This window comes from Balaenoptera physalus, assembly GCF_965194825.1.
Source record: "Balaenoptera physalus genome assembly, chromosome: 15".
Lineage (NCBI taxonomy): Eukaryota > Metazoa > Chordata > Mammalia > Artiodactyla > Balaenopteridae > Balaenoptera > Balaenoptera physalus.
This window is the reverse complement of record NC_138894.1, coordinates 52,797,468-52,823,467: the sequence shown is the minus strand read 5'-3', so window position 1 is coordinate 52,823,467 and position 26,000 is coordinate 52,797,468. Positions and strand designations below refer to the sequence as shown.

General features: G+C 36.7%; 1 protein-coding gene and 1 pseudogene across 4 annotated transcripts in view; both read right to left on the bottom strand.

Annotated features, from left to right (window-relative positions):
- The window catches only part of PSME4 (proteasome activator subunit 4), a 101,717-nt gene that overhangs the window by 60,210 nt on the left and 15,507 nt on the right, over window positions 1–26,000 (bottom strand). For all 3 annotated transcript variants that reach the window (XM_082426232.1, XM_082426233.1, XM_082426231.1), the window contains exons 2-4: window positions 12,728–12,868; window positions 11,964–12,080; window positions 1,015–1,059 (exon numbers count right to left, since the gene is read on the bottom strand). In XM_082426232.1, the coding sequence (XP_082282358.1) occupies window positions 1,015–1,059; window positions 11,964–12,080; window positions 12,728–12,868 (303 nt within the window). The remainder of the gene's footprint in view (window positions 1–1,014; window positions 1,060–11,963; window positions 12,081–12,727; window positions 12,869–26,000) is intronic.
- On the bottom strand, window positions 21,692–25,523 carry LOC309643537 (acyl carrier protein, mitochondrial pseudogene; annotated as a pseudogene). The gene has a single exon. The product of its transcript is annotated as an acyl carrier protein, mitochondrial pseudogene (transcript).

The following is a 26,000-nucleotide window of genomic DNA, read 5'->3' as shown; positions in this document are numbered from 1 at the left end:
CATTTCTAGTTATTCTTCTGTTGAGTTCATCGAGCATTTATGTACCAGATCATTGTGCAACAGGTTAGAATTTAAAAAATTTTTAAAGGCAGAATATATTCATATATTCTACCTTCAAAGATCTCATACATTGATTCCCCTTCCTAATTTTTCAGAATCAACTGTTAGCCTAGTAATCCAAAACAAAAGCTTGGGCATTCTATGAATTATCTAAGAACCTAAAAACCAGTAAGTACCTCAGTGATGATCAAGTTTCACAAAATGACACTGCTCATTGGTGGCTTATTGAATGACTCAGGTTAGATCTTAAGCCTCTTAAAAGGAGACATTTTATATCTTGAAAATACATTTGCCCAAGACTGAGTAGTATAGGAGGTCAGCAACAAGTATCTGATCTATAAAATAACTTTAACTCATATTACATATGAGTCATTATGATAAATATACGAATTTCCATTCAAAAGAATTCACTGCATTCATAGCAGAAGTATGTCTTAGAACAGCCTGATAAACAAGAATGAAAAAATAGTTCAAGTCCACACAACTGGACATCAATTAAACTAAATTCCATCCATATTCATCTTTAAACATAAGAATATGGGATATTCAAAGTCAAATATTCTACTGAAACAGAACACAGTAGAAAAAAACTTATGCGCCATCTTATTATTAGTCATTTTAATATAAGACCTACAAGGCTCATTTTGGAAAATATTTTTGATCTGAGTAACAATACTCTAGGAAAACCTTTCAGATGAAGCCAGTTATACGTACATTATTGCATTCTTACTTTATAATGGGTGACTGACACCCACACCACTTAAAAATTTCTAAATTTATAAATGAAATCTGAAAAGTTCAGTTGAAGAGCTGGAGATGATATGTTGTGCCCAGTGACAACCATCACAATATCAGAGACTAGTTATACCTCTAAATTCCTCTTCAAAGCATACTAAAGATGGGGAAAAGCCCACAGAAACAATAAGAGGCTTTATAAATTGAGAAGCTACTTACGGTCGGCAGCTTTTCACGAGTGTTTTGAGAACATTTTCTACAGAACTGGGGGGAAAAAATCCATTTGATAAATTAGGTTGGTGTATTTTAAGAACACATCTTTAATAAATATCTCTAAGATACACTCATACATTTAGATATTATCTGTGTATATGGAATAACTAATCCTTCTCTTTCATACAGACAAAACTCTAATGATTAACTACCCTAAACTCTGTAATCTACTCTTCCCTTTTGCTCATTCTATGCAGTGAAAAAAAGGGAAGAAAACTAGAAAAAGGGCAAATCATCTTCGACCTTTACAAACTGGGCAGCAATGACCATATAACTATCAATACATCAAGAAGTATGTTCAGTGGCTTCAAATACTAATTTTAAATTTTTATTAAAGTGCTTTTACATCAAAAAACAAACAGCAAAGTCTGGTGTGCTTCTATCAGCAACTACCAGAAACCAGTTTTCTGTAACCTACTGATGAGAGTTTTATAACCCTCCAAGGCACTTTATTGCGAGCAACGATTATCAAAATAATAAGCAACTGCCACCTTTCTGACCAGCTACTTAAAAAGTTAGCTGAGGAACATTAAAAGCTGTAACTTAAAAAAAAAAAAAAAGCTGTAACTTATTTTCCAACTTGTAGGTTGTTCAAGTGAATTTAGGAAAACAACATAAATATTTGTATATGAACTTATAATAAACACTTCTACTTTAATGAAAAGGCTAGTGTGTACTGGTTTAAACACACATCACCAGAATGGATATTTAAAATTTTAACTAGACCACAGTCAAAAGAGGTCAAATGCAAATTAACAAAACAAAGGGTAATTTTGAACTGGAATTTTAAAATAAATGTGTGACTACTTACAATATGATGTATAAAAGTAAAAATAAAACAAGTCCCCAAATCTCAAGAGAAAAAATTATGGGGGAAAGGGGTAACTTTCAGGCAGTGCTTCCACCTGACACTTTCTCATTAAGTTGCTTGAAATTCTTAAGTCCAGAAGTCTATCCAATTTCTCTGAAAGCTTAAGAACTAATTTGCAAAGAAATTCCAAGGAATAACACAAACCAAACTCAACACAAGTAATCAATGTACTATATAACCAAGAGAGAAAACTATAATTTCATTACTTGAAGCAGTAAGAATCCTCTTTAATTTCAAAAGTACTCAGAAAAAAATTAACTGAAGAGGAAACTGGGTTACAACTCGAGATAATTCTAAAATAAAAAAGATGACCATACGGCCAGAGAGTCATCGTGGAGCATTTTCTCTGATTATCAAAGAGAGATGTTACCTTCTCTCACAAAAAAAACTCATCAATTCGGAAACAGAGTTTAATTGAGGGAACATCTAAGTTTGCCTAGTTAAAAAAAAAGGAGGGGGAGGGGAGCAAACTTCTCTCCAACTACATTTACAACTCCCTGAAGACCACAACTATGATTTTTACTTCTGGGCATTTCCAAAGTGCTTATAACAAGGCTGTGTTCATTTACATATATACATATATTATAAATATATTTATATATTTATTTATTTACAAAGCTCTATAAACATTTTCTATCAGGACAACAAAGAACATCGATCTTTGGATCTTCTTTTAGTTTGGACCAAAGAACCAACTTAGAAACAAATTTTAGAATTCATAGGTAAGATCTGAAGATTCATCTAGTTCCAAACGAAATAAGACATCAACTTAAATGCAGATTTTAAAAAAGATAATTCTAAAATGGTAAACTTATGGTCCAAGGAAATAAGCAGAAGATCTATAATTCTACCAGTTACTAATGTTTGTGTTCATGTTAACTTTACATTTACTTTTAACTGTTTCTGTGGCAGCTTGTTTGAGAGTACAACACAGAAAACCTGCTATTTTCACTGGTAATTTTTCTATTCTACCAACAAACTTCCATATAATGTCAAAAATGATTCTAGAAAGCAAGTCATAAAAGGCTGCATAGCTACATGTTTTCTCCAGTTCCCTTCATTCTTCAGAAGAATAGGAGGTTAATTATAAGACTTGATAGCTGTCACTTCACTCATTAGAGGAATAGGGTGTGTGGGAATGTGATTTAATTCATCTAAATAAAGTCAGTTTCAACCCCTCCTTATATATAAGGCCTGTGCCATTGGATTTATACTCTTTATCCAGAAAAGGGTACAATCTCTCTAACCTGTGATATCTGTATAGTGACCTTTTGTGATTCTTGTAATCTCTCAAGATGAAGGGAACAATGTTTCTGTTTAAAAATAAAATAAAAGGTTAAGGCTAGATGCTACTAGATTATATTTCACTAATTTTTAGAGGGAGTGAATAATCACTAAAAACTTTTCCAATTGTTGGAAATTTCTAACACTAAAGTGACAACAATTCAAAACACTTTTTTTTTTCTTTAATCAAAAGGGATCTACAGAGGGACTAAGTTTTGGGTGGGTTTTCTCATACCCTATTTCCTCTTAGTAAACGCATGTTAGCTTGAAAAGAAAGCCACAGTATATAATGTAATGAATGGTTCACAGCCTGGGCTTAGAGTCAGACGGATCTGAATTTGAAAACCTGTCCTGCTACTTACTAGTAGCGCAGTATTATAGCCTCATATCTATATAAGAGCTGTTACAAAAATTAAATAAGATAATGTAAAGAATGCAGTTACCTGGCCCAGAATTAAGCACAATAAATGTTAACTACAATTATTATTTCATATCTGGCCAAAATAAATTATATTTTCAATCTCCTTAAGAACGAAAATTTGTACTCATTTTGCTTTTACATTTATTCTACTGCCTCTGAGAAGCTATTAATTTACATTTAGGAAATTGCATCAAAATAGGAAAGTCCTTCCCCAGCTGCCACCCTATTTATCAGGGCAGAAAGTAAGTTCTTGTCCCAGTTCTTGAGCTCTTGTCCCAGTTTCAACAAATGACTCTGTGTGAATTTTCCTCTCTGGGAGGCAATTTCCTTATGATGATGTTCTTTATGATTCCGTATGTTAATAAAGTATGCCAAATAAATACTCGAGTACTTAAGTATGCCTTAGGTTAATAAATGCCAAATATGTAGCAGAGAAGCCTGAGGAAAGCCAAAAGCCTTAGCCTCCAGTTACTGAGAGAGTGGACTTATATAAACCTGGAGGTTTACGATTCCTACCTCCTTAGCCTTACCTAACTGTCAGGACAATATTCACTTCTAAACCAGAGAAATGTACAGCAAATGACAAATTCAAGATGAGAGTAGTGTGGACTGCCCATGGCCAGAAGTATGTTCAGCTTCACTTCACAATTCTTGAACTAAAATTTAACTTCAGAGTAATCGTATTTACTTTTTTATAAATGAACTGGGAAACTATAACCCTGGTATAGTCTACATAACTCTGTCTCAACCTCCTTGTAACTTAATATATCAGTTTTTTCCTAAATCCAAACAAATCCACCATCAGTTAGTCAAACACTATCCGTCTCATATCTAATCTTACAAAATCTAATACTGCTTAGTTAAATCAGCAGTCATTTTTCACAGCCACTTCACACAAAATTAGGTTTAAGATAATTTTACCTGAGGACAGCCTAAATAAACTATAACATCTTCATCACTGATGTAGCATTAACATGGGTTTTTCATACAATTACTTCAAGGAAAAAGTATGCCTCTATGGCAAGTAAACGTTAAGAAATTGTAATGATTCTGAACACTCGTGTAAAAAGAGTGTGTATAATTGCTACAAGTGATGACAAGCCTGATCAATGTGAACTGAGTATTTTTTAAATTGCTTTAAAAAGAGCAGTTTCTAGAGAAAGATCATTGTAGCACAACTTTTGAAAGAAGCACTATCAAAGTCATTAATAAAAATTAATAAAATCAACCACTTATTCTCTAATTTCCAAATAAAAATAGAATTTTTTAAAAAGCAAATAGAATGTTCCCCAAATACCATGTTAAAAAAATCACTGCAAATACCATATTAATAATCATTGTTTACTAACAAAATAACTGTAACCTATTTTAAATTTCAACAGGTTCTCAGACAAATTACTTTCATCATTTCATTATCATGTTAAATTCTATAGCTAAAGATCATTCTTGAGTTGCTGGTAGTAACTTAAGCTTAGAAATGTGGCTACACATATCAAGAAACCCCCGACAGAGGTTAAGAAAATGTCATTTTCATGTGTTGATGGGGGAACAAAGGATTTAACTGTATCTTAAGGATAAGAGCACCAATTCAAATGGTCCTTTGATAGATTTAACAGAGAAAGAAGAAATCAAGAACAAGTACCAGAAAAGGGAAATATCAAATTTCTCCAGAGGCAGATTAATATGAAAAATGAAATAGTTTAATACTGTATTATCCACCTTAGAATATATATAAAAGAAAAATAGATATTTAAATATTTTTTAAAAAGTAAATGAGTTATCTAGGCCCAAGCTACTCATGATGCAAATATGTAAACCTTTAAAACACCAAACAACCCACAAAAACTAAACTGATAGTGATAAGACTAAACAAATGTATATACACATAGCAATTCAAACACGAATTGTCTATGTTCATTTGTAAAAACTGATCTATGCATAATTCCCCCACATTTTCTTAGTAGCAATACCTTTCTTTACCGTGCTGCCTACATTTGTAACCTGTAATATGCTTTTCCAATTAAGTCTGTGGGACACTGTTTTATGACATAAAATCATGCCCAAATGATTCAAATGCTTCTTTTACAACGTAAACAATAAGCAGTTCTTAAGTTGCTAGTATCGAGTTCACAACTACCTAGGTTTTTTCCAATTTTAATTTTTCTTTTGAATAAAAAAAACACTACAAATTGTTTCTCCAGCAGAAAGTAAAAACAGATGAAAGTAAAAAGGGTCTTTTGCCACTGAAGCAAAAAGACAGAAAGGAGAAAAAAAAAAAAAAAAAAAAAGACAGAAAGGAGGAGGGAAGGGGGAGAGGAAGCAAAAAAGAAGAAGGAGGAGGGGACAGAGAAGAAAATAGGGGAAAGGAGAAGAAAGTTTAATAATCCTTGCTTCAAACAATGGAAACAGCTTTTAAAATCATGTTGAAATGCATGGCATTCTAAGCAGTAGTTTCAATAAAGACAAACACATAAGGCACATGAGTTTAAGACTTGAAAGACAAACAGTTAACAAATGAAGCAAGCTTTCACTTTTGATTATAAAAGTGGTATTCTAAAATAGTTATGAACACATGCAGTCAGCTGACAAAACTGTTTCAAAATGTGTCAGAATACATTTAAGATGAAAATACTCAAAATACTAACTCCAAAAGCATGCCATATTAAAGGGCTCCTTAAGGAATTTTCTGAAATAAAATGTTTGTAAAAAGTCACACTTCTATCCCTGGGCTATAAACACTTGCTATACTAGTGTACTAAATAGTATCTTAAGTAGAAAAGTCAATTTTAAAATGTTTTAAATGATCCCATCTTAGAAATTCAGCGGACAGAGACCAGCTGTGAGGAACAAAAAGTGAAAGTACTGTTGTATGGCTCTCCAACCAGTGTCTCTAACACATCAGATTCCTCCAATATTAAAATCAAGGCAAGTGTGATGAATAAAGTCCAAGAACCAAAGAATCTGAAAATCTTTCAAAGTTAACTGTTGTAACTATATACAGTGCGACCTGAATGGAAATATGGTAACAGGTACTCCTTTCAAAAGGAGAGGTAAAATATGATAATAACAGTAAAAAGATTAAAGCAAATTAGAGAAAATGAATAAAGAATTAATTACAATTCTGAAAAACTGTTTTAAGTACCATTTTTTCTACCTTTTTTTTTTTTTTTAACAGAAGAGACATTAAGTTTCAAATTTTGTCCTACAGTGCTGCCTCTCACGAAGAAAGTGCCCCCTCAAAAGCAGTTCCAGGGGCTTCCCTGGTGGCGCAGCGGTTGAGAATCTGCCTGCCAATGCAGGGGACACGGGTTCGAGCCCTGGTCTGGGAAGATCCCACATGCCGCGGAGCAACTAGGCCCGTGAGCCACAACTACTGAGCCTGCGCGTCTGGAGCTTCTGCTCCGCAACAGGACAGGCCGCGACAGTGAGAGGCCCAGGCACCGCGAAGAAGAGTGGCCCCCGCTTGCCGCAACTAGAGAAAGCCCTCACACAGAAATGAAGACCCAACACAGCCAAAAGTAAATATAAATAAAGAAATTGACACTTTACTTTAAAAAAAAAAGAAAAAGTAGTTCCAAATGCCCAGTGTTCTTTCTGATCCCTTCAAACTGGAACAACACATCATCATTTTTAAAAACAGGCTGCATCAACAGAGCTGCACTTCACAATGTGTGCTCCTTTTAGTGGACGCACACAGTCCTGTGTGTAAGTGCTCCAAGCCACTAGGCCAATAGAGTTCATCTTCTTGGAGCATCAATTTTAGTCAAGAGATACATATGGAAGAAATTTTTACTTATGAAAGCATTACTAAATAAGCCTAATAAAGATATGAATGTTTAAGATAAAATGTAAAAATTCCAAGAAATTTCTCACACCACACCTCTTAAGAAACATCTTTGGGGAAAGGGAAGGACGTAGTAAATGGACAATCTGAGAAGCACTGGAACAGGAAAAAGAATACTGGTTCGGAAACTAAAAGACCTGGATCTTACAGAATTAAAAACAGAAAAAAAGAAAGCAAGAAGTGCTGGACCAGTGGTAAGAAAACAGGAGGGCCTGATAAATGAGGCAGGAAACTTTAACTTGCATGGATGCAGGCTAAGAGACAGCAAATCCATAAGCCTCTAACCACATGCAGGGCGCATTCTGGAAATGTAAGGGACATTTTTAACTATCACAATTGGGGGGAGGACTCACTGGACTTTTAGTGATTAAAAGCCAGGTATATTAGATATCCTGCAATTCATGGAATAGCCCGAGTCAATAAAAAATTATTACTGCAAGACTTTCAAATGTCCCAATGCACGGTTATACAGGTTAAAAATTCTTGAACCTAAAAGTTAACTGCTTTAAACATTAACTATTTTTCACACAGTTTTAATAGACATCGAATCTCTAGGAATACAACTAACATGTAAATTGAAGGAAGGCTGTACTTCGGCTGAAAATTTTACCTACGGTTATTCATGATTCCTGAAAGGAAAAAAAAAATTACAGCATAATGGCAATTCCAGTTGCCCCACTTGATTTGCCAAAACCAAATCCCTGTGCATGTGTAGTTTTCATACAAATATGTAACTAAGATTGAAGATTGCTTTAACAGTCTTAGAACCAACTGTCACTACACTTGCAATTAGCTGATTCACAAAGAATGAGGATGTCAGAGAATTTAATAATTTTGTTGTTAAAGTGCTTCATGTTTTTCTGGAATGTCATCCTTATTTTGGTAGGGCACAAAAGACAAGTTATGTTGTGAAAATTACACATTGACGTTGTCTATTTTGGCAAAAGTCTGCTGCACAAATTCTCTATGGCTTCATGTATTAATGTTTCTTTCCTAATTCATCCTTTGCCTATTTCTTTCACATGTAATAATGTTTAAAAATAATGTTTTGTAATACTAAGTAACTACACCATCCCACATAATTACATAAAGAATTACTGTGACACTATGTTATAAATAAGGCCAGCTCACCTGCACTAGTATCTTACTTCTTTTTTTTCCCAGTCAGTAGTCTGAAATTAAAGTTATTTCTCTCTCTCTCTCATCATATTTAAGTAAGTGTGGCCTGTTATTCTGTATCCTAGCACTCGTTTTTATTTCAATGTCCACTAACAATGCTGCTCTTACATTTTTTTATACTTCTGATACAGAATGTGTTTTGACCTTTTTACTTTTAAATCCAAACTTACTTATTATAAGTAGATGCAAAATCTGAATACCATACTATTTGTTTTTTTTTAAATATTTATTTATTTATTTTTGGCTGCGTCAGGTCTTAGTTGTGGCACGCGGGTTCAATAGTTATGGCGTGTGGGCTTAGCTGCCCCGTGGCATGTGGGATCTTAGCTCCCCAACCAGGAATCAAACCCATGTCCCCTGCATTGAAAGGTGGATTCTTAACCACTGGACCACCAGAGAAGTTCCCCATACTGCGTTTTTTAGCATAATAGTGCATGCATGTTTGAAATATATATTGCTTTATAATAAACTACTTTCCCATTATTTCTTTTATGGTTAAAACATTATTTATATTTATTTTTGAGTGTAGAAAGGTCATGTTATTTATGAATTTCATTTTAGAATAGTTATCTATAGAATACAAAAGTCTACTAGAGTTAAGAGTCACGCTGTAAACCAAGTGAAGATTTCATCAAAGACTTGATGTCTCTTCAAAAGACCAAGAACAGCCATGGTGAAACTTTTAAGGAAGGTTTCCATAACAGCAAGGATGATGTGAAGCTTCAGGAAATGACATGGTAATTAGTATCAAGATGCAGGGGAGGAACTATAAACAATGATTGACACTAACAGTAATAAGCGTTAACAAAATTTCCTGGAAAACAATGGCATCGCTGAAGAGGAAAGCCATAGATATTTATTAATAACGACACAGTACTTAAAAAAAAGTGGCTGCCTTTGGAAAGTTACACCTGTCAGGGCAGGAAGTGTGACACTTGGTTATAAAGAAGTAAAAGAAATGCTGAAGAAGAAATTACTGAAGGAATAGCTTTCCCTCCCCCATGATTTACCAAAGACTTTCAGAGGCAGTCAAAAAATGAGCCAGGAAAATTTTAGAAAGATAACTGATTTTGAACTCCATTTAAAGGTCCCTGAAATCTATGAAATGGTGATTCTAGTCAAAAGTTCAATGGGCTCAGGACTTCCCTGGTGGCCCAGTGGCTGAGAATCCATCTGCCCATGCAGGGGACACGGGTTCAATCCCTGGTCCAGGAAGATCCCACATGCCGCGGAGCAACTAAGCCTGTGCACCACAACTACTGAGCTTGCACTCTAGAGCCCGCAAGCCACAACTACTGAGCCTGCATGCTGCAACTACTGAAGCCTGCGTGCCTAGAGCCTGTGCTCCACAACAAGAGAAGCCACCGCAATGAGAAGCCTGCACACCTCAAAGAAGAGTAGCCCCCGCTCACCGCAACTAGAGAAAGCCTGCGCGCAGCAACAAAGACCCAACGCAGCCAAAATAAATAATAATAAAATAAAACAGCTTTAGAAAAAAAAAGTTCAATAGCTCAGATTTTGAGGTCTAGTCAATCCAGTCTGTTCCATGCTCCCTCCAGCAGAAATAAAACTCAAAAGTAATCTCTCATGTTAAATTTGGGGTTTTCATAGTAAATATTAGTAAAAACACACTTGAACATTGTACCATTTAGTTTCATGATGAATTTTGCCATATTTATGGTTCAAATGGGTTTCGCTGTTTTAACACATGAAATCTTCAGGAAATAAATACCTTCTGACCATGTGACTGACTGAAATACCTTCTGACAGTATTTGGGACTACTGTCCAAAAAACAATTAGGGCCTAAGTTCACAATTACCTATAGTTTTTTTTTTTTTTTTACTCTTTCCATTTACATCATTTCACTATTTACCTATGACCTAAAAGTCTTTAAAGTCTGCCATCTGCAGTCATTTTCAAAAAAATTCACTTACGACTGCTGACTTAAGTGAGGCCTGAGAATTAATCATGGATTAAATGAACTGAACTGGGTAGACATGTAAACATGTCTAGGATTGAGAGAAAAACCACAGAAATAAATGTTCAAAGACTTCATTTATAAAAGAGAAAAAGGAAAATAATACAGGCATATAAAATGGTGTTCTTCAGGAAATGAGTGCATATGTATATGACAAACAACTCTAGATAATAAGAGGAAACAGCTATTAAAAGTTTAAGAGGGGCTTCCCTGGTGGTGCAGTGGTTGAGAATCTGCCTGCCAATGCAGGGGACACGGGTTCGAGCCCTGGTCTGGGAAAATCCCACATGCCGCGGAGCAACTAAGCCCGTGTGCCACAACAACTGAGCCTGCGCGTCTGGAGCCTGTGCTCCGCAACAAGAGAGGCCGCGATAGTGAGAGGCCCGCACACCGCGATGAAGAGTGGCTCCCGCTTGCCGCAACTAGAGAAAGCCCTCGCACAGAAACGAAGACCCAACACAGCCAAAAATAATTTAATTAATTAATTAATTAATTTTTAAAAAAAAGTTTAAGAAAACATTTCCTAAAAATAAACCTCAATCACAAATTTAAGAGTATTTTAAGCCAAACATGCTAAGACTGGGAAAATTAAGAGCTAGATCACAACTGGACAAACCCTTGTTAACAGGGAAAAATGACACTTTGCAGTCAAGCCTGAAATCACTATTAATCAAAAAGGACAGATGATTATATTGTACTCTGTAAATGTTCAGAATAAAAATACAAAACGTACCAAAATTAGAGACCTGAAAGAGTCAGGATGTGTGTACAAGAAGCCATCACAGCCAGAGATTTATAATCTTATTATGTCTAAACATTACTAGAAAAATAACATAAACCAAAGACCGTGCATTTGAATAGTTTGTGCTATAAGACAGTCAATCACTGAAACTGATGCCTCTTTAACTGGGAGTGTGTGTGCTCTGGGATGTGGGTGTCCCCTGGAATAGGCAAAGCTCCTCCTCTTGAAGCATTCATTTTACTTGAAGAATTAAAACACATGTGGATATACTATGAAGAATGCCAAATGTGCATGACAAAATATTAGATTTCAAACAAAAATCTCTTATTTTCTTTGGCCAGTATGGTGATGTTAGCTGTTAGAGATATGGTGGTGGGAAATTCTTAAGTGCAGCTTCAGATATAGTTTAAAGAGGGCAATAGCTTGTTTTAGGAGTCAAGATACATAAAAATGAGCACATTAAAATGTGTATTTGCTTGCTTATCTCAAGTAACCCAACATTTCTCAATCATGATCAAACCCCTAAGAGTCCCCAAAAGTGCTCCCCCAAAAGTACTTTAAATTGAAATACTTACTTAGGAAACCAATTTAATCCCAGGTGCTCTGTCTTGGAATATAATATTCTTTCCACCATGTCATAAAGTGGTCTCCAAGGTAACTCCAAGTCATCTCTTGAAAGAAGTTCCTTTTTCCTAATTAAAGAAAGAGTAAATACATGTGTGTATGCTTGCTCAGGGTGTGTATACTACACATACTACACAGGGAGAACAGCTGTTAAATGTTGCTGTCATCACAGTGGGTTTTGCCTTTCCCCATCCTCAGCCACTCACTGGCAAAACATGGTAGGAGGAAGAACAATGCACCGGACTTTTGCTGCTGTCCAAACCTCAAGGGGCACCAGGTAAAAAGAGGCATTAAAATTTGTGCCACCATTACTGTAGATGAGTTTCATACTTTCCCACACTATCTATGGAGTACTTAATGTTTCCCGAATTGTGCTGGGTGCCTGGGATAAGCAAAAGAATAAATGATCCCTGTCTTCTCAAGGATCTTACAATCTACATAAGGGAAGGTAATTAGTATAAATGAAACAATCAGACAATATATATAGTTCAATATGTGCTAGAGAAGAGAAGGCTTCATGGAGGAAAAGGAATCTTAATTAAAAGGTTAATTAACACATGCGGTTTAAACTTATGATAAAGTTTTCTGCAATCTTTTTCCAAAATGGTAATTTGGGACTTGATCTTCTTACCAAAGAATGCTTAGCTCTCCTCATTCCCTAAAACCTTGAAGAAAAACAAAAAATCTTAGCAGAAATCACAGGAAATTGACTTACTTTAACAAGTTGATTAAGAGACGTGCAAATCCCTGCATCATGCTGATTTCCAGTTTTGGAATTGATACCAGCTCATATAATAATTTGATAAAAAGAACATGATCTTCTTTGCTAAATTTTCTCCCATAAAGTCGAATATATCTGCAAGAGAAAAATCGATACAGCCTTTAAAAATAGATATGGTGGGCTTCCCTGGTGGCGCAGTGGTTGCGAATCCACCTGCCAATGCAGGGCACACGGGTTCGAGCCCTGGTCTGGGAAGATCTCACATGCCACGGAGCAACTAGGCCCGTGAGCCACAACTACTGAGCCTGCGCGTCTGGAGCCTGTGCTCCGCAACAAGAGAGGCCACGATAGCGAGAGGCCCGCGCACCGCGATGAAGAGTGGCCCCCGCTTGCCACAACTAGAGAAAGCCCTTGCACAGAAACGAAGACCCAACACAGCCATAAATAAATAAATTAATTAATTAATTAAAAAAAAAAAATAGATATGGTGACACATTCATGTTCATTGCAGCACTATTCACATAGCCAAAGTGTGGAAGTAACATAAATGTCCACCAACAGACGAATGGATAAAGAAAATGTTTTATATATATATATATATATATATATATATATATATATATATATATATATATATATACACACACACACATACACACACACACGTATATATATATACACAATGGAATATTATTCAGCCTTTAAGAAGAAAGCTGTCATATGCTAAAACACAGATGGACCTTGAGGACATTATGCTAAGTGAAATAAGACAATCAAAAAAAGTCAAATCCTGCATGATTCCACTTATATGCAGTATCTAAAGTAATCAAACTCATAGAAACAGAAAGTACAATGGTGGTTGCCAGGGGCTGGGAAGGCAGACAGGGAGCTATTGTTCAACGGGTATAGGGTTTCAGTCATACAAGATGAAAAATTCTAGAGATCTGTTGTACAACAATGTACGCACAGTTAACAATACCACACTGTACACTTAAAAATTGTTAAGAGGGTAAATTTAAGAGTTTGTCACAATAAAAAAAAAAATGTATTGTTACACTTTAATTTCAAAATTCTTTGATGTCAAACATTTTATCACACTGCACACTCATCACTGTGCAGGAAAGACTTACTCTATATTTTAATTAAGAGATTACCAAATAAGTATTTTATTGACAAAAAACTTATAATTCAGTTATAATAACTGAATTCACATCAACATTTAATGACCAATTATAACACTGCTGTTTTATTTCTGCATGGTTTTAACTGGCCTTTGGACACAGTAACCTGAAAAGAATCCCTCTGCACCCTTTCCTTTATTAAGCAAGTGCTCATTCAGAATAACAATCTACCTAATGACTTGCTAAAACTACTTAAAAACATCATATCACAACATTATAAAACAGAACAAAAGAGTACAGACATAGAAGTTTACTGTTTTAACCACAAGAATCTTTGATGAACGCTTACTGAGAATCCTGAAACAATACAGCGTTACCTAACTTGTACTATTTGTTTCTAGGGATTAACTCATAACTATAATAAAATTATGTTGCTACCAAAAAAGCACAGTATTTTATCTCAAAATTATACGTTTTCAATTTTTTAACTTTAAGGAATCAATGTAATCAAGTGTCAACTATAAGCAATTTAAGGAAAAGGTGTCCCAAAAAGCAAGAATGACTAACCATGGCATAGTTAAGGATTCAGAAGTAACTAAAACTTAAGTAACAAAAACTTACTTAGAACAAATTACTGGATACTTAAAATCATAAACTCCTTTGAGGAAGACCATTTTATAGACAAGTACATAATTCAACAGAAGACGCAGCATTAATATTCCTTATATGATCTTTAGCGCTTCCCCAACAGCTAAGATCAAATTAAACTCACGTTTAACTTCTAAAATTAGAATACCTGTTTTTCTTTTTCCAGAAAATCCTCAATATTCTTGGTCCAATAAGAGCACTCTTTTTTTTTATTTTCTCAGGCTGGTGCATATTTATTCAGCTCTTGTCTGTCTGAACTTTCAAGGTATAATCCCATGATTTCACCTTAGTACTAGGCGATCGAACAGTATTGGGGGTGGGGGGCGGCGAGGGGAGACAGCAATGAGACCTGAGATATTGTTTTGCCTGTCAGTAATTACCGTGAAAGTTTCTTAACCACCTAGGCCTGGTAAAGGAAATGGGCTAATGAAGACAATACATAGAGACCCTAAGCCCAGGGCTGCCAGAGATACTTCAGGCTGCTGAATAAACATGGTACAGACTCCTGAAGCCCCTCTCAATTTCACTCTAAATTTAGGAGTAAAAGCTAGAATCATTTAAATGCTACTTTCAGATGAAAACAAACCATATCCCCTAAGAAACAGCACATATTTTAAAGATAAAACAGAAGAGTCCAAAGAAACATTTCTTGTTCCCAGTGGCTACCTCAGGCCTTGACAGGGCTCCAAGTGCCCCTGCAGTTATACACTTACTCTCCCTTGTGGCTAAGAGACTTCCGTGGAAAAATTGAAGAAACACTGCTCTAAGCAACTGAAATAATTTACCTACAAGCCTTTTTACTGTAGTATAAATTGTGTAAACATTAGGGACATAAAATTCATAGAGTCCAAAATTTAATACTATGAAAAGAAGAGACCAACCCAGGGATTCTTAGAGGAGCTAGGACTGCTAACAAAACTAGAGATTTTAGGGGGATTACTCAGAAACCTATTTGCCCTGTCAACAGCAAATAGTTCTTGCCAACCAGAAAGTGATTCCTGCCTCAGCATTTCTCAAAACGCAGACCAAGAAGACTTCTTCTGAAGAGCACAGAAAATACTAAAAGAAGAAAATTAATAACTGGTCTTCATTAAAATCAGGAACTTCTATTCACAATAAAACACTATTAAAAATAAAAAAGCCCAGTCAGCTATTTGGAATACATATCACCATCTGACAAAGTACTCACCCAAACTACTTAAGAACTCCTACAAATCAATAATAAACACAACCAAATAAAAAATGGGCAAAAGACTCAGGAAGGCACTTCTCAAAAGACAACATCCAGATGACTGATAAGCATATGAAAAGACACTCAACACCACTGCTCATCAGTAAAAGCAAATTAAAACCACAATAGGGGACGGGAACCAAGATGGCGGAGTACAAGGACGTGCTCTCACTCCCTCTTCTGAGAACACCAGAATCACAACTAGCTGCTGGACAATCATTGACAGGAAGACACTGGAACTCACCAAAAAAGATACCCCACATCCAAAGACAAAAAAGAAGCCACAGTGAGATGGTAGGAGGGGCGCAATCACAGTAAAATGAAATACCATAACTGCTGGGTGGGTGATTCACAGACTGCAGAACACTTATACCACAGAAGTCGACCCACTGGAGTGAAGGTTCTGAGCCCCACGTCAGGCTTCCCAACCTGGGGGTCCAGCAACAGGAGGAGGAATTCCTAGACAATCAGACTTTCAAGCCTAGTGGTATTTGATTGCAGGACTTCGACAGGACTGGGGGAAACAGAGACTCCACTCTTGGAGGGCACACACAAAGTAGTGTGTGCATCGGGACCCAAGGGAAGGAGAAGTTACCACAGGGGAGACCGAACCAGACCTACCTGCTAGTGCTGGAGGGTCTCCTGCAGAGGCGGGGGGCGGCTGTGGCTCACCATGGGGACAAAGACACTGGCAGCAGAAGTTCTGGGAAGTACTCCTTGGCGTGAGCCCTCCCAGAGTCTGTCATTAGCCCCACCAAAGAGCCCAGGTAGGCCCCAGTGTTGGGTTGCCTCAGGCCAAACAACCAACAGGGAGGGAACCCACCCCACCCATCAGCAGTCAAGCAGATTAAAGTTTTACTGAGCTCTGCCCACCAGAGCAACAGTCAGCTCTACCCACCACCAGCCTCTCCCATCAGGAAACTTACACAAGCCTCTTAGATAGCCTCATCCACCAGAGGGCAGACAGCAGAAGCAAGAACTACAATCCTGCAGCCTGTGGAACAAAAACCACATTCACAGAAAGATAGACAAGATGAAAAGGCAGAGGGCTATGTATCAGATAAAGGAACAAGATAAAAAACCCCAAAAAAACTAAATGAAGTGGAGATAGGCAACCTTCCAGAAAAAGAATTCAGAATAATGATAGCGAAGATGATCCAGGACCTCAGAAAAAGAGTGGAGGCAAAGATCGAGAAGATGCAAAAACGTTTAACAAAGACATAGAAGAATTAAAGAACAAACAAACAGAGATGAACAAGACAATAACTGAAATGAAAACTACACTAGAAGGAATCAATAGCAGAATAACTGAGGCAAAACGATAAGTGACCTGGAAGACAAATTGGTGGAATTCACTGCTGCAGAACAGAATAAAGAAAAAAGAACGAAAAGAAATGAAGACAGCCTAAGAGACCTCTGGGACAACATTAAATGCAACAACATTCATGTTATAGGGGTCCCAGAAGGAGAAGAGAGAGAGAAAGGACCAGAGAAAATATTTGAAGAGATTATAGTCGAAAACTTCCCTACATGGGAAAGGAAATAGCCACCCAAGTCCAGGAAGTGCAGAGAGTCCCATACAGGATAAACCCAAGGAGAAACACACCGAGACACATAGTAATCAAGTTGACAAAAATTAAAGACACAGAAAAATTATTGAAAGCAGCAAGGGAAAAACGACAAATAACATACAAGAGAACTCCCATAAGGTTAACAGCTGATTTCTCAGCAGAAACTCAACAAGCCAGAAGGGAGTGGCATGATATACTTAAAGTGATGAAAGGGAAGAACCTACAACCAACATTACTCTACCCGGCAAGGACCTCATTCAGATTCGATGTAGAAATCAAAAGCTTTACAGAGAAGCAAAAGCTAAGAGAATTCAGCACCACCAAACCAGCTCTACAACAAATGCTAAAGCAACTTCTCTAAGTGAGAAACACAAGAGAAGAAAAGGACCTACAAAAACAAACCCAAAACAATTAACAAAATGGTCATAGGAACATACATATCGATAATTACCTTAAACTTGAATGGATTAAATGCTCCAACCAAAAGACACAGGCTTGCTGACTGGATACAAAAACAAGACCCATATATATGCTGTCTACAAGAGACCCACTTCAGACCTGGGGCCACATACAGACTGAAAGTGAGGGGATGGAGAAAGATAGCCCATGCAAATGGAAATCAAAAGAAAGCTGGAGTAGCAATACTCATATCAGATAAAATAGACTTTAAAATAAAGAATGTTACAAGAGACAAGGAAGGACGCTACATAATGATCAAGGGATCAATCCAAGAAGAAGATATAACAATTATAAATATATATGCACCCAACATAGGAGCACCTTAATACATAAGGCAACTGCTAACAGCTATAAAAGAGGAAATCGACAGTAACACAATAATAGTGGGGGACTTTCACACCTCACTTACACCAATGGACAGATCATCCAAAATGAAAATAAAGAAAGAAACAGAAGCTTTAAATGACACAATAGACCAGATAGATTTAATTAATATTTATAGGACATTCCATCCCAAAACAGCAGATTACACTTTCTTCTCAACTGCGCACGGAACATTCTCCAGGATAGATCACATCTTGGGTCACAAATCAAGTCTCAGTAAACTTAAGAAAACTGAAATCATATCAAGCATCTTTTCGACCACAATGCTATGATATTAGAAATCAATTACAGGGGAAAAAACGCAAAAAACACAAACACATGGAGGCTAAACAATACGTTACTAAATAACCAAGAGATCACTGAAGAAATCAAAGAGGAAATCAAAAAATAGTTAGACAGAAGTAACAATGAAAACACGATGATCCAAAACCTATGGGATGCAGCAAAAGCAGTAATAAGAGGGAAGTTTATAGCTATACGAACCTACCTCAAGAAACAAGAAAAATCTCAAGTAAACAATCTAACCTTACACCTAAAGGAACTAGAGAAAGAACAACAAACAAAACCCAAAGTTAGCAGAAGGAAAGAGATCATAAAGATCAGAGCAGAAATAAATGAAATAGAAACAAAGAAAACAATAGCAAATATCAATAAAACTAAACGCTGGTTCTTTGAGAAGATAAACAAAATTGATTAACCATTAGCCAGACTCATCAAGAAAAAGAGGCAGAGGACTCAAATCAATAAAATTAGAAATGAAACAGGAGAAGTTACAACAGACATCGCAGAAATACAAAGCATCCTAAGAGACTACTACAAGCAACTCTATGCCAATAAAATGGACAACCTGGAAGAAATGGACAAATTCTTAGAAAGGTATAACCTTCCAAGACGGAACCAGAAAGAATTAGAAAATATGAACAGAACAATCTCAAGTAATGAAATTGAAACTGTGATCAAAAATCTTCCAAAAAACAAAACTCCAGGACCAGACGGCTTCACAGGTGAATTCTATCAAACATTTAGAGAAGAGCTAACACCCATCCTTCTCAAACTCTTCCAAAAAATTGAGGAGGAAGGAACACTCCCAAACTCATTCTATGAGGCCACCATCACCCTGATACAAAATCAGACAAAGATACTACAAAAAAATAAAATTACAGACCAATATCACTGATGAATATAGATGCAAAAATCCTCAACAAAATACTAGCAAACAGAATCCAACAACACATTAAAAGGATCAAACACCATGATCAAGTGGGATTTATCCCAGAGATGCAAGGATTCTTCAATATACGCAAATCAATCAATGTGATACACCATATTAACAAATTGAAGAATAAAAACCATATGATCATCTCAATAGATGCAGAAAAAGCTTTTGACAAAATTCAACACCCATTTATGATAAAAACTCTCCAGAAAGTGGGCATAGAGGGAAACTACCTCAACATAATAAAGCCCATATACGACAAACCCACAGCAAACATCATTCTCAATGGTGAAAAACTGAAACCATTTCCTCTAAGATCAGGAACAGACAAGGATGTCCACTCTCACCACTATTATTCAACATAGTTTTGGAAGTCCTAGCCACGGCAATCAGAGAAGAAAAAGAAATAAAAGAAATACAAACTGGAAAAGAAGAAGTAAAACTGTCACTGTTTGCAGATGACATGATACTATACATAGAGAATCCTAAAGATGCCATCAGAAAACAACTAGAGCTAATGAATGAATTTTGTAAAGTTGCAGGATACAAAATTAATGCACAGAAATCTCTTGCATTCCTATACACTAATGATGAAAAATCTGAAAGAGAAATTAAGGAAACACTCCCTTTTACCATTGCAACAAAAAGAATAAAATACCTAGGAATAAACCTACCTAGGGAGACAAAAGACCTGTATGCAGAAAACTATAAGACACTGCTGAAAGAAATTAAAGATGATACCAACAGATGGAGAGATATACCATGTTCTTGGATTGGAGGAATCAATACTGTGAAAATGACTATACTACCCAAAGCAATCTACAGATTCAATGCAATCCCTATCAAATTACCAATGGCATTTTTTACAGGACTAGAACAAAAAAATCTTAAAATTTGTATGGAGACACAAAACCCAAATAGGCAAAGCAGTCTTGAGGGAAAAAAACGGAGCTGGAGGAATCAGACTCCCTGACTTCAGACTATACTACAAAGTTACACTAATCAAGACAATATGATACTGGCACAGAAACAGAAACATAAATCAATGGAACAAGATAGAAAGCCCAGAGATATACCCACATACCTATGGTCAACTAATCTATGACAAAGGAGGCAAGGATATACAATGGAGAAAAGACAGCCTCTTCAATAAGCGGTGCTGGGAAAACTGGACAGCTACATGTAAAAGAATGAAATTAGAACACTCCCTAACACCATACACAAAAATAAACTAAAAATGGATTAGAGACCTAAATGTAAGACCAGACACTATAAAACTCTTAGAGGAAAATATAGGAAGAACACTCCATGAGATAAATCACAGCAAGATCTTTTTTGATACGCCTCCTAGAGTAATCGAAATAAAAACAAAAATAAACAAATGGGACCTAATGAAACGTAAAAGCTTTTGCTCAGCTAAGGAAACCATAAACAAGACGAAAAGACAACCCTCAGAATGAGAGAAAATATTTGCAAACGAATCAACGGACAAAGGATTAATCTCCAAAATATATAGACAGCTCATGGAGCTCAATATTAGAAAAACAAACAACCCAATCAAAAAATGGGCAGAAGACCTAAATAGACATTTCTCCAAAGAAGAGATACAGATGTCCAAGAAGCACATCAAAAGCTGCTCAACATCACTAATTATTAGAGAAATGCAAATCAAAACTACAATGAGGTATCACCTCACACCAGTTAGAATGGGCATCGTCAGAAAATCTACAAACAACAAATGCTGGAGAGGGTGTGGAGAAAAGGGAACCCTCTTGCACTGTTGGTGGGAATGTAAATTGATACAGCCACTATGGAGAACAGTATGGAGGTTCCTTAAAAAACTAAAAATAGAATTACCATATGATCCAGCAATCCCACTACTGGGCATAGACCCAGAGAAAACCATAATTCAAAACGACACATGCACCCCAATGTTCATTGCAGCACTATTTTCAATAGCCAGGTCATGGAAGCAACCTAAATGCCCACTGACATACAAATGGATAAAGAAGCGATGGTACATATATACAATGGAATATTACTCGGCCATAAAAAGGAACGAAATTGGGTCATTTGTTGAGACATGGATGGATCTAGAGACTGTCATACAGAGTGAAATAAGTCAGAAAGAGAAAAACAAATATCGTATATTAAGGCATGTATGTGGAAACTAGAAAAATGGTACAGATGAACCAGTATGCAGGGCAGAAGTTGAGACACAGATGTAGAGAACAAACGTATGGACACCAAGGGGTGAAAGCCGCGGGGGAGTGGGGATGATGGTGTGATGAGTTGGGCGATTGGGATTGATATGTATACATTGATGTGTATAAAATTGATGCCAAATAAGAACCTACTGTATAAAAAAATAAATTAAATTTAAAAATTAAAAAAAAAAAAAGAAAAAAACAAACCACAATAGGGTACCACTTCATACCACCAGACTGGCTAAAATTAAAAAGCCCAACAATACCCAGTTTTGGTGAGAATGTGGAGGAACCAGACCTTTCATATGCTACTGATGGGTGTATAAAGTAGTATAGCCACTCTGGAAAAACTGCTTGACATTACCTAGGAAATGTCTATTAGACATTAGACTGTTTAAAATGCACATTCCTAGGCTCTATCTTAAATCTAGTCCATCGAAAATACTGGGAGTGTTAAATGCAGTAAAGCTGTTTCTTTAAAAAAGAAAGGAAATTTTAAAAAATATTGAGAATGGAGGCTGAGAGTCTCCATTTTACAAAAACAACTCCAGTTTTTTCTATATATTTATGCTCAAAAATTCTACTTTAGACCATATTTAGAGACAGTCCATTCCCTTTTTCCAATTAATCTGCACATTAAATTTTACGACTAAAACTTTCTATTAAAATACCTGAAAACCTTGGGAAGAGTCAGGATTGAACTTTTGAATAGAATATTTTCTTAAACTATCCAGAATATATAGATGACAAGTCATTATGTTCCATCCTCCCACAGGGGAAAAAAAAAAACAGTAAAAGCACTTTTCAACTGCTTCCTCCTCACAACCCTACAGTGTATTAATCAAGTGTATTAATCAAATGCTTTAATTTTTTTTAAAAAAATTTGTTTATTTATTTATTTTTGGCTGCATCGGGTCTTCATTGCTGCGCGCAGGCTTTTCTCTAGTTGTGGTGAGTGGGGCCTACTCTTCATTGCGGTGCACGGGCTTCTCTTGTTGTGGAGCACGGGCTCTAGGCGTGCAGGTTTCAGTAGTTGTGGCACATGGGCTCAGTAGTTGTGGCGCACGGGCTTAGTTGCTCGCAGCACGTGGGATCTTCCGGGGGCTCGAACCCGTGTCCCCTGCATTGGCAGGTGGATTCTTAACCACTGCGCCACCAGGGAAGTCCCAAATGCTTTAACTTTTAATCTCAAGTAAAGAAAGACAGTGGCATGCCAGCAACAGCAATTATTTAACGAAATGTACAATGCTGTCAAGGTTTTTTCTACTATATATCCTGAAGATAAGTTTACTAAATATCAAAGGAAATTTAAGTAAAGTATAAAATTATACAGCACTATTGGAATGAACTAAGAATTGGAGCTTGGCTAGAGGCTAAAAATATTGGTTTTCAATACAAGTATAGTCATTCATCAGTTATTTTTCTTCAAGGCAGTCACTGGGTTTCTAAGGTTCTATATCCATCAGTAAAGTAAAATTAACATCATTTCAGAGCAACATTAAGACTATTTGTTATTATAAAACATATACAACATTTGCAATGAAATTTAACCTTAAGTGTTTTATTTTGAGTAGTCCTAATTACAAGGCAAAAAAATGAAACTTTAGCTTGAAATTTTAAAAACCAGAATTTAAATATTGTCATTGAAAGTACTTAAAAGTATTTATGGATGATTTTTTTCTTCAATCTCACATCTAGCAATATGTCCTAAATAAAAATTCAGGATATCAAAATCAAAATACCAAAAAGCTTTTCAAGAGCACACTTGCAATTAATAAAAATTTCCTGAAAAAACCCTATAAGTCTGATATAAGAGAATGGTTTGTTAAATTGTGGTTTATGCCTTTAGACTACAATGTAGTCATTTAAAATTGTTTTCAAAGAATTTTTATGGATGTGAAATGTAATATATAAAAAATCAGGATACAAAACATTCACAATATGCAACTAAATAAAAAAGAAACAATCATGCATTAAGATTAAAAAATAAACACTATAAAGAGTTACCTCTTTTTTTTCTTTTTTTTTTGGTTTTACAGATTTACTTTCAAAGGGCAAAAAACACTTAAGATAATTTAAGTACAAGTCTAAACAGAGTTACTCTGTCAAAGTCAGCAATGATGCAGAAATGCGTTCTCACTTCCAGACACTCACCAGCATCTTCTGAGTCTTCTCTCAGTGAAGAAAAGGGGTCTGATATTTTATTCATATACCTCCTCCTTATCTGCAATGTAATCTACAATTTCTTGTGGGCACATTAACTTCCCCGCATCTAGATCAGGAATTTCAAACCCAAATTCGTCTTCCATAGCCATGATTATCTCCACTTGGTCCAAACTGTCTAAACCCAGGTCCTTCATAAAATGGGAATTTACTAAGAGCTTTTCTGGGTCAGTCTTGTCATAGAGTTTCAAGGCGTAAAGAACACGGTCCTTGATTCCCTCTAATGTCAAAGGGGGTATGTCCTTATACTGGTGGCACAGCTGTGTAACTTCGTCTGGAACCTGCGCAAGTACCGAGGCCGGCTGCGGAGCCCCAGGCCTCGTCCGGGCCCCCGAGGGGAACAGGGTGGTGCTGAGCGGCAGGGCCGCGGCCAGCGTGGGGAGCCTGGGCAGCGGCGCGAAGGCTGCGGGCAGTCGGAGGACACAGGCACAAAGGACACGAGCCGCCATGGCTACGCCGACCCAGGATGCACGGCGCTAAAGTGTTACCTCTTGATGGTCAAACTACTTCATGTTTTTCTATATACCTTTGTTTATTCAAACTCTTCTAAAGTAAACAGGCATTATTTTTTATAATTAAAATTAACATGTAAAAACATTTCATATCAACCTCTGTTGTATAATGTTTAAAATTAGGTAATCAACATTTCTGCATTTCTACTATTATCTTAATTAAAAAATCTACTAAAGTCCTACTTAAAAGAGCATAGAAGGGATCCCCTGGCGGTCCAGTGGCTAGGACTCTGGTGCTTTCACTGCTGTGACCCGGGTTCAATTCCTGGTGGGGGAACTAAGATCCCACAAGCTGTGCAGCGACCAAAAATATAAAAAATAAAGAGCACAGGAGTCAAGTTGTATGGGTCTCACTAGCCAAAAATGAAACCATGAATCACGATAATTAACTACAATGTATGTTTAAATTCACTAAGTTCATAAAGAATAAAAGGTATCACCATTTTGCAATATCTAACAGATGTAGGACAGTTACTGACATCACAAAAAGAGAAAATCAGGGATTACGCATCTCCTGATAAAATTATACAATACTATTATATAGTCTTGAAAAAGAAAATGAAACTTTATGTCCTTAATAGCAGCAACAAAATCAATTACTGTGTCTTTACCACTTCAATCTGACTTCCACTAAAGGTAATTAGAATTATGTAATTAATAAAGCTGACTTTAAAAGATACAAATAAAAATTGTGAGCTTACAGAAACTATGCCCTCTTTTCAATTTTTTGTGGGACATCTATAAAAACTGGTTGTAAAATAGGCCACAAAGAAAACCTTACATAATTCTAACATGTGAATATTATACTAGCCAAGTAGTCTGATTATAATAAAATATAAATTAGAAAATATTAACCACGTATAATAAAAAGAAACCAAATCATTTAAAAGCATGCATATGGGGATTTCCCTGGTGGCGCAGTGGTCAAGAATCCGCCTGTAGGGGCTTCCCTGGTGGCACAGTGGTTGAGAATCTGCCTGCCAATGCAGGGGACACGGGTTCGAGCCCTGGTCTGGGAAGATCCCACATGCCGCGGAGCAACTGGGCCCGTGAGCCACAATTACTGAGCCTGCGCGTCTGGAGCCTGTGCTCCGCAACAAGAGAGGCCGCGACAGTGAGAGGCCCGCGCACCGCGATGAAGAGCGGCCCCCGCTCGCCGCAACTAGAGAAAGCCCTCGCACAGAAACAAAGACCCAACACAGCCATAAATAAATAAATAAATAAATAAATAAATAAAGAATCCGCCTGCCAATGCAGGGGACACGGGTTCAAGCCCTTGTCCACGAGGACCCCACATGCCGCGGAGCAACTAAGCCTGTGCACCACAACTACTGAGCCTGAGCTCTACAGCCTGCAAGCCACAACTACTGAGCCTGAGTGCCACAACTACTGAAGCCCACATGCTTAGTGCTCCACAAGAGAAGCCACCGCAATGAGAAGCCCGAGCACCAGAACGAAGAGTAGCCCCGCTCGCCGCAACTAGAGAAAGCCCGCGCGCAGCAACAAAGACCCAACGCAGCCAAAAAAATTTTTTTTAATTAAAAAAAAAAATGCCAATACACCTCACTGCTAGAAACAGTAAGTGAACAGATAAAATGCAGGGTTTTCTCATAAACCCACCTCTCCCCTTTTCACTCAATTACCTATTTATTCAAAAAGCATTTCTAGAGCAAATGACATGTACAGCACAAGAGT